Source organism: Salvia splendens, chromosome 20 (genome assembly GCF_004379255.2).
Source record: "Salvia splendens isolate huo1 chromosome 20, SspV2, whole genome shotgun sequence".
NCBI classification, from domain to species: Eukaryota; Viridiplantae; Streptophyta; class Magnoliopsida; order Lamiales; family Lamiaceae; genus Salvia; species Salvia splendens.
In genome coordinates, this window is record NC_056051.1 from 11833109 (window position 1) to 11842466 (window position 9358).

A 9358-nucleotide genomic window follows, 5' to 3' on the forward strand; every position below is an offset into this window, starting at 1 on the left:
CCGGCTTCATCCTCGTCGTAAAAGCTAGCCGCCCTCGGTCCTTCGTCGGCTATAATCATGTTGTGTAAGATAATACACGTGTACATGATGTCTGCGATATTTTTCACGTACCACAGCCGAGACGGGGCCTTCACAATGTTGAATCGGGCTTGAAGGACCCCAAAGGCTCTTTCGACGTCTTTCCGCACGGACTCTTGACGCTGTGCAAAAAGAACCCGTCTCGGGTCTTGCTGGTTGCTGAGCGTCTTCACGAAAGTCGACCACCTTGGGTAGATACCATCGGCGAGATAGTAACACATGTGGTATACATTTCCGTTGACGGTGAAGTCGATCGCCGGTGCTATACCATTCAACACATCATTGAAGAGGGGTGAAGAATAGAGCACGTTCAAGTCGTTGTTGGATCCGACAACACCGAAATATGCATGCCAAATCCATAGGCGGTAGTCGGCGACCGTTTCAAGGATAAGTGTTGGACCGCCGCCTTTGTGGCCGCTTAAGTGTTGCCCCCTCCAAGCAGTCGGGCAATTCTTCCACCTCCAATGCATGCAATCAATGCTGCCAAGCATACCGGGAAAGCCATGGACTGTTTCTTGAGGACGAAGCAACCGTTGGCAATCATCGGTGGTGGGTGCCTGAAGGAATTCATCACCGAAAGCTAAACGAACGCCCTCGCAAATTTTTTTTAAGAAAAAGGATTCCAGTAGACTCACTGACATGCAAATACTCGTCGAAGATGTCGGTCGTTTGCCTAGTAGCGAGTTGTCGGATGACACACGTACCTTTTTGGAAGTATTGAACACGGGCGGACAACGTGTTGACAATATGCTTAAACAAGCGCTTTGACATGCGAAAACGGCGCCTAAAGTAATCTTCCGAAAACCGCGGCTGGTCGGAAAAATAGTCAGCAATGAGTCTTTCGTGGGCTCCCTCCCGGTCACGATGAATGTAGCGGCGAGTTGATCTAGTTGGTTGAGGAGGAGGGGCGGGGGTATTCTCTGCGACATATGCTTCATAAGCAGCACGATGTTGTTCGTAGTATTCTTGTTCTTCGCGCTCCGCTTCCGCAATGAGATGGGTGAAATCCATTTGAGGTTTTGAATGAGAGATGAAGGTGTAAATAAGTTGTATGAAAAATATGAATGAGAGATGATTTGATGTGAAAATGGATGATGAATGTGTGTATTTATATATGATTTTGGGGAAAAAAATAAAAAAAAATAAAAAATACAGAAAAACGGGCAAAAACGACCATTTTTTGGGATTGTGATTTTTTTTGGGTATTATTTTCGACTTTTTTTAAAAAAATAAATAAATAATGATTTTCCAATGGATATGCCGTTGACCAATCAGAACGCGCCACGTCGTCTGCTCGCTAGCACGGACGTGCTCGATGCATCGAGCAGCGTCGTGCCGCTGGCACGGACGGACGGATGCGTCCCTGCTCGCCGATGTGGATGCTCTAACAGTCGATCATTAAGTAATTACTTCAGTTGAAAATTTGAATTTCTCACCACCTTCTTTTGTTTTATATTTACGTGATTTTGTCAAATTTGCCAATTTATTTTCCAGATTGATTGCACTAGTTGTTAGTTATAGCAAATTATCCAATTTTGTTAGCTAGGGATGAATATGTCCAACTTGGGAGGTGAGTAGAAATAGAATAGTGATTAAAAATTTAGAGAGGGAGAGAGATGTTTTATTAGAATTGTGCGTAATTTTCTTCTCCTATTTGAGATGGTTTAGGATGATAATGCGAGAGTAGAGCAAAATGGGCATTTTGTTACTCGTATGATTATTTAGTGGACTCTTTTGTTAAATATTTATTTATCCTTAATTTCTAAAGTTTGGTTTGGATTTGTAGAAAAGTGGGGATTGGAAATTAGGCGACTACAGGCTGACTACTATGGAAGTATTGTTGTATGGTAGTATTGTACTACTATTATTTTCCCTCATTTATGCTTTGGTTGTCGAAGTTTAGGTTTGTAAAATTTATGCATTTTGCTTTGTGTTGTTGAATTTATTAGATGGAATTGATCATGTGTATATCATGTATTTCATTTTCACCATGAATTTAGAATAATATTTTACCTATAGAATTTATGACTTGTGTGGGAGCCACTAATAAATACTCCCCCGTCTATATTAGGAGTCTCGTTTTTTCATTTCAGTCAATTCACAAATAGAATTCCTGGTTCATTATTACTATAAATGGTAACAAGGGTTCAAATAGAGTCATTTTTCTATTTTGGGAAGTTCCAAGTTAATTGAGTCTTTACTATTTTTGGCAAAAAAGTAATTCTCACTTTTAATTTATTCTCTCATCATCTCTCTTACTTTTTCCACCATCCATTTAACGTACTATTTTTGAACTCTGTGCTGAAAAAAAATATCTCTATTAACAAGGAACGTGGGAGTATCATTTAAAACTAATATACACATATGAGACTCATATTCCACTAATTTTCTTCCACTCACTTTTCTTAACATTTCTTAAAACTCGTGCAAGAAAGAAATTGTACTCCTATTCGTGGACGAGGGAATACAAAATTTACATGTTTTAAAGGTCTAGATTTGACACATTTTGAATGATTAAACACGTGAATTATGATCTTGTAGTGCATATATTGTACTTCCTCCATTCCATAATAGTGGAGACATTTTATCATTTTGGTACGTTCTATAATAGCGAAGTCATTTTAACTTTTAGTAAAAAACATATTTCTTTTTATTTATTTTAGTCCCTCTTACTTTATTCTTTCTACCTTTTCATTTTCTACTTTATTCTTCATTTACTTAACATAATTTTTTCTTCAATCACGTTTCGGTGGAACGAAGAGAGTGTTACATATATGTATATTAAGTAATGTGTTTGTAGAGTTTTAGTAGATAAAAAGGCAAAGAAATTGAAAGACAAGGGGCAATGTCAACGGTCGATGAAGAAACAAGCAGCGGCCCACTTGAGAAACACGCCCATAATCGAGAACATGGTGAGAGCAGTCAGCGCAGCGGTATGCCTGAATTCTGCAATATGTGCGTGGACGGAGGAGCAGCATAATCCAACTCACTCAAATAAATCCTCCTGCAAAATCCACACACACACACACACACACTATATATATAACATACTTGCACCTTACACACAGTTTCTCTGATTGCCCAATTATTCAACCTGCCCTAGATCCACACACACAATACTCTACTATATACCTTTACACACATACACATCTTCCGGCTTCCATCTCAACTCCTCCGATCTTCTTTTCTGAGCTCCTCCTTGCCACTTCAGCTCAGGTATTGCTTTGCTGAGAGATTGTCTGTAGTAGCTCATTTTGCGAATCATGATTTTTGTGGAGATGACGACGGGATCTAATGTATGTGTACTGATGTGAACTACTCTTCCATTTTTCCTATATCCCCCTCCTTTTCTTTTTCTTGCTTTTTTTTCTTCTTACGTTCGCTGCAAATCTATTCGGGAGGATCATTTAGTTATGAATTTCACTCTCGGCTGATTCAGACTTTTTGATATGATTTTTTTTTTGTTTTCTCGTTTTTGATCTTGAGTTCCGGGGGGTATGTATTGCAGTTTATTGTATTGGTAATGATGTGTTTCATATGTATTGTCAGCTAGCATTCCGCATAAAATCTCACTGGAAAATTGAGATACACTTTAAACTTACCTTCATCTGCAAATCATTTGTTAATATGTCTTCTTTGCAGCTTCAATTTGATATTGGATCCATTGCTCTGCTGCCTGCTTTAAGCAGATAGCACAAGGTTACTCCTGTCATTTTGCACTTTCAGGAGAGAGGTGAAGGAATACACAAGCTATCTATAGGAGTGGACCTGTGATGCATAATTTCTAGATGAAGTCAGCTCAGGCATGGCGGCTAGGCATGAAAGACATAATAATGCCTGCGCCTCGCCTGCGTGGTCCATTAAGAAAGCCAACATGGATTATTGTGTTGGTGTCATTAGTTAGCTTGTTCCTGATCTGTGCATATGTCTATCCACCTCAAAATTCAGCAGCATGCTATGTTTTCTCTTCTCGTGGTTGTAAGGGAATGCCTAGTTGGCTTCCACCTTCTCCTATTAGAGAACTAACTGATGAAGAAATAGCCGCCCGTGTTGTGATTAGAGATATTTTGGATATGCCTCCTGCTATACAAACAACTCCAAAAATTGCTTTCCTATTTCTCACACCAGGTGCATTGCCGTTCGAGAAGCTGTGGGATAAATTCTTCCAGGTAATGATAATTCACTGCTTTTGCACAATTGCACTATTGTGTTGCAGAACTTTTTTGGTGTCTGAATGCCACTTGTAGAAATGCTGTATTGCTAGAGCACTCTAAATATTGAGGTTTGTAGATGAAATTATTTTGCTGTTATCTCTGGAACTTAGGCTTGGATGTCAATTACCATGGCAGTATAATCTTTGACTACTTAGGGTAGTTCGCTTTCATTTGGCGTTAAACTCATAATTGATGTGTAACATTAAAATCTTTTTATTGATGAAAATGCATAAACATTGAACCTCATGCTCTTCATGGTGTAATGGCATGGAACATTTTTTTATACTATTAAGAGATACATTAAGGTAAATGCCTACATGGCTGACTAGTATGAATACTATAGCTGATACCTTTTTTTATGAACCAGTTGTCATGTCCCTGTAATGCTTTGTTGAAACACTTCATATTTTTATGAATAGCTTCTTAGCTAAGTTGGCATTTAGCTACTATGTCGTTGCAACTGAAGGTCCAACTCTGAAGTTACTGTTTTCAATTTGGCATTTCATTGTAATCCCAATGATTTGTGTCATGGGTAGGGATTGCCTAATGTTAGTATGTGTGGTAGGTTGATGCACAAGAATGGCTTTGTTAGATGTAACAAGGAAGCTTCATCATATTTGAACTGGTTTAAAGAGCTCACAAGGTCTTAGTTAATAGAATTGGCATGGGTAGTGACTGCCTTAAAGGTTAGACCTGAAAAGAAATAAAATGTGTTCAATTTGAGCAAAAAATTACTTGTTAGATGAAGTAAAGAAGCTTCATCTCATGTTATATGGTTGAAAGAGCTCACAAGGTCTTAGCCTAGAGAACTGTATCAATAGCAGTTACCGATTTTTGGTAAATAGCAGGAAAGAACTTTCTTCGATTTGTTTTTCAAACTGTAATGCTTTAGTTTGTATGAAACACACTAATAGTATTTTTGCAAATTTGTCTTTCTCAGTGACTAACAATTTTCAATCAAGTGGCATTATATATGTTGATAAAGTTTTGCCCTACCTTGCAGGGTCATGAAGGTAGATTCTCTGTCTACGTCCATGCATCAAAGGATAAACCTGTACATTTTAGCCGTTACTTTATCAACCGGGAAATTCGTAGCAGCTCGGTGTGTTTCTCACTTCTCAGTGGATCTTGTTCATATTAGTTTGGACAATAATAAAGACGTATGAATTATCTTTTGTAAAATGGTTGTAATGGATAAATAACTATGCCAACATGACTGGGTGGACGTGTACGGTTTAGGCCGTAGCGTTTTCTTGTCAATCTTGTTTCCATGGCTTCCATGTGAAACATTTTAGTTTTATGTTGTTAAAATAGTTTATAATTCCCTAAGTAATCACTAGTATGTTTAGTGAATATGGTTCCAACTATGTGTTGTGCTTCATCTACTACTATGGTGAATCAAAAATCATTATCAGTCTCAATAATTATGTAAACCAATTGATACATGTTCTACCTAATTATTATTTTTGCTCTCTTGGAGGAATTTATGGATTTAGAGATATGAATCTTTTTTTCCTGCTGTATTAATATATTCTAAACCGTCATCTTATATCTTCAGATCAAAATAAAGTCTAAATATTAAGATATCATTATAGAGTGTCTTATTATGGTTAGGTTTTGCAGGTCGGATGGGGAAAAATATCAATGGTTGATGCAGAAAGGAGGCTTTTAGGACATGCACTGAAAGATACTGGGAACCAACATTTTGTACTGCTTTCTGACAGGTTGCCAAAGAATAGCTTTGTGTAATTTTTAGCTGCTTGCATTTTTTCAGGAAACTTGCGTAATTCACTTACTGATTAAGTGTTTTCCCTCAACTACAGCTGCATACCACTTCGTGATTTTGATTTTGTGTACAACTATCTAATGTACACAAATGTGAGCTTTGTGGATAGGTAAGTTAACTACTTTGGGTTCTTCCACTATCTTCATTTTTTGCAAGTCTCTTTAACTGGCCAACATCTCTTATGGGTCTGGTCTATTTGAGCATATGTATGTTAAATACATTATCCCAAGGTAAATGGTAATTGTGAGAATGTAGCAATTTTTTAATATTGATATGCATCAAGAAGAATATAACAAACCCATAAAAAATTGTATAGAGAGAAATGAAGCAAGGGGATTGATGATTATTACTAAGTAGTTAGAAAGCTCTCGACATGCCTTCTCAGTATCGGCACTGTCGCTACATATGATATGGACTTGATAAATTTTCTAAAATAACTCGGTCTCTCGGTAACATTTTAATTGCAGAAGCATCTCATAGGTTTTGCGTGGCAGGCAGACTGAACGATTTCTCTAATTACATCATATTTGAATACGCAAGAATTTGGAAGGTGGACTTATATACTGTAGGCAGTCCTATGGAAGAACTTATACCAAATCTAGGATCTGTACCCATGACTATAGTGATTTTAACAAGATCACTAAACCCCAGTTTTTTCATTAATTAACAATATAATTACCATTTGGTACAAGAATTCCGTGATCAGTATGTTTCTTCAATAACAGTAAGAATGTAAAGGTTGCTGTTTACATTAACCTTGGGGATATTTTTAATAGCTATCCTGAATTAAACTCGAAACTTTGGCTAAAGTTAATAATAAATGTTGCAATCAGTGTACTCTACTCTTTATTGTGCAGCTTTGAGGATCCTGGCCAACATGGAAGTGGTAGATACAGTGAAAATATGTTACCTGAAGTTGAGAAGAGAGACTTCCGTAAGGGCGCTCAGGTGAATTTCTACTTTGAATATATAGTAGCACTGTCCTAATAGATACAAAATCCGGTTTCCCTTGTGTCACTCAGCTAAATAGGACCTATAGATTTAACCCTGTGAGTCATCTCTAACTGTTTTGAACAATGCAGTGGTTCACAATGAAGCGGCAACATGCTGTTATAGTCATGGCCGATAATCTGTACTATTCGAAGTTCAGAGACTATTGCAGGGTAATGGATTTAATACTTTGTTTGCATTGACGTTTTGATCGTATATAGTATTATGTTTGAAGAACTCTTGATATCTTGTAGAGGTTTTTCATTTTACTTTTACTGAACATAGATAGATGGCAGCAAATTGCCCTTGGTTGGTTCAGGATTTTATCATTTTTGCTTCAGTTATGACATTTTCTGATTAAACTACTTAATTTTTTTGATGCTTACCATTCTCATTAATTAATAGTAGCGCTCTCAGCTGTTTGAATGTAAGTTCATTTCAGTGAGTAACTTTTGACATTCGTTTCTTTGATTGAGCAGCCGGGCATGGAAAAGGGACGCAATTGCTACTCTGATGAGCACTATTTGCCCACCTTTTTCTATGTGAGAACCATTGTGCTTTCTGTTTGTAGTTATTATTACTTCAATTTCTCCATCCTTTGCGTTTACTTCTACTTTTTGTGCTTGAGCAAATCCCCACTTCATTTCAGATGCTTGATCCAGTTGGGGTAGCCAACTGGTCAGTAACACACGTTGACTGGTCCGAAGGGAAGTGGCATCCGAAGTCATACAGGGCACTGGATGTGACATATGACCTGATGAGAAATATCACAGTATGTCATGTTATTTTGAGATTTTACTCCCATTCTATTTAAGTACTATTAATCTTCACATCCAAAACCCACTTTCACTAATCACTCTAGCATTCTTTAAGGTATTTTCTGCAGTCTAGTTATGATAATAATGCATTATATGAAAATATAGTTACAACTCTTCTGTTGCAACCTCGATTAATAAGGTTGGGTGCCTCAGCCTCTCACTGTGTACACTCTCCTGTACAAAGCACTGCTGGCTACTTTATTTTGTACTGAAATTGGTTAATTAGTATGCACTAATGCTCTTCATTTCTAACTTGTGTTGCAGTCCATTTCAGACAGTGTACACGTTACAAGTGAAGAAAGGGTTAGTTTTTGTAATCACTGTGATTGGCTAGTGCTGTCTATGTTCATTTTTTTGATGATAATAAGTCGTATACTCTGCAGAAGCAAGTCCAGGTTACACCATGCCTGTGGAATGGGAATCCACGTCCGTGCTATTTGTTTGCACGGAAATTTTTGCCTGAAACCCTTGACAACTTAATCCAACTCTTCCCCAATTATACGTCGATTTGAGTGAGAGATGACTTTAATACTGATTCTTTGTGGATTCAAGCACATCACACTACCCTTTGTGTCCGCCTCAGTTTGAACTTTCTGCTCCGGGGTAAAGAATCACCGACTTCTTTTGGATAAGGTGGTAGAAAGTGGTGGGAAGTCATCGGAAAGTAGCTGAAGGTGCAGACATTGACAGTGTTGGGGACACATCTGTTTGATGTTGTTTAATTCTTCCCCCAATTTGGGATTTATGTTTACATTGAAAACATTGGGGACTCTCTAAAGCTGACCTCTTGTAGAAATTGGATTATCAAGTTGCAAATATGGCATTCGCTGTGGCAGATACAGATAGTCTCTCTCTCTCTTGTTTTACTATAAAAATTGTCAGGTTTCTTCGTCTCCTACATAGAATGAATACACCAACTTATTACACATTTTGTGAGTTCAGTTTTTGTCAGTGGCTTATGCCGCTTGGGTAAAGGTCAAAATACTCGCTTCAGAGCAATTACAACCTTTTTATTTATAATTTTTGGCAATTAGCCTGTCACTGTCTCCTAATAGAATGTTAACATATGTAAACATTTTTGTATGCTTGAACCGTCAATGGGTTCTACCTTTTAAATTTAGAGTTTAAGATTTTTAGAAATCAATATTCCAATAATTTGTTACTTTGATGATCAAGACTTTTGCACTAAAGCAAAAAAAAACACAATTTTATAAAAATCATAATATAGAACTCTTTGTTGCTTCACGGGCCAATTTGCTTTAAGTTTCCGCATAGTTTGTTAAATAGTACAATTTGGAGTTTGCACAATATATATAATTTGTATTTTATTACTATCCCAAGTCTTTATTAATATTATTTACGGGGTAATTACACAGCACATACAAAATATTTCATCAATGTTTCAAATTGCTACAAAAAGTTTTAAGTTAGCATGATAAATACAAAAAGTTTCATTAAGAATTTTAATTAGT

General features: G+C 37.1%; 1 protein-coding gene across 1 annotated transcript; it reads left to right on the plus strand.

Annotated features, from left to right (window-relative positions):
* Window positions 1-2897: 2897 nt before the first annotated feature.
* LOC121781086 (glycosyltransferase BC10-like) lies at window positions 2898-8922 on the plus strand. The gene is made up of 11 exons (XM_042178780.1): window positions 2898-3294; window positions 3721-4247; window positions 5296-5394; window positions 5916-6016; window positions 6116-6187; window positions 6936-7026; window positions 7161-7241; window positions 7548-7610; window positions 7718-7840; window positions 8151-8189; window positions 8270-8922. Exons 2-11 carry the CDS (start codon window positions 3867-3869, stop codon window positions 8396-8398), a joined length of 1179 nt encoding a protein of 392 aa, XP_042034714.1. The 5' UTR covers window positions 2898-3294; window positions 3721-3866; the 3' UTR covers window positions 8399-8922.
* Window positions 8923-9358: the final 436 nt, after the last annotated feature.

Coding starts and splice junctions, on each gene's coding strand:
- LOC121781086 (XM_042178780.1), top strand. CDS start 3,867: ATGAAGTCAGCTCAGGCATGGCGGCTAGGCATGAAAGACATAATAATG. Junction 5,395..5,915: donor GGGAAATTCGTAGCAGCTCG/GTGTGTTTCTCA, acceptor TAGGTTTTGCAG/GTCGGATGGGGAAAAATATC. Junction 7,841..8,150: donor ACCTGATGAGAAATATCACA/GTATGTCATGTT, acceptor CTTGTGTTGCAG/TCCATTTCAGACAGTGTACA.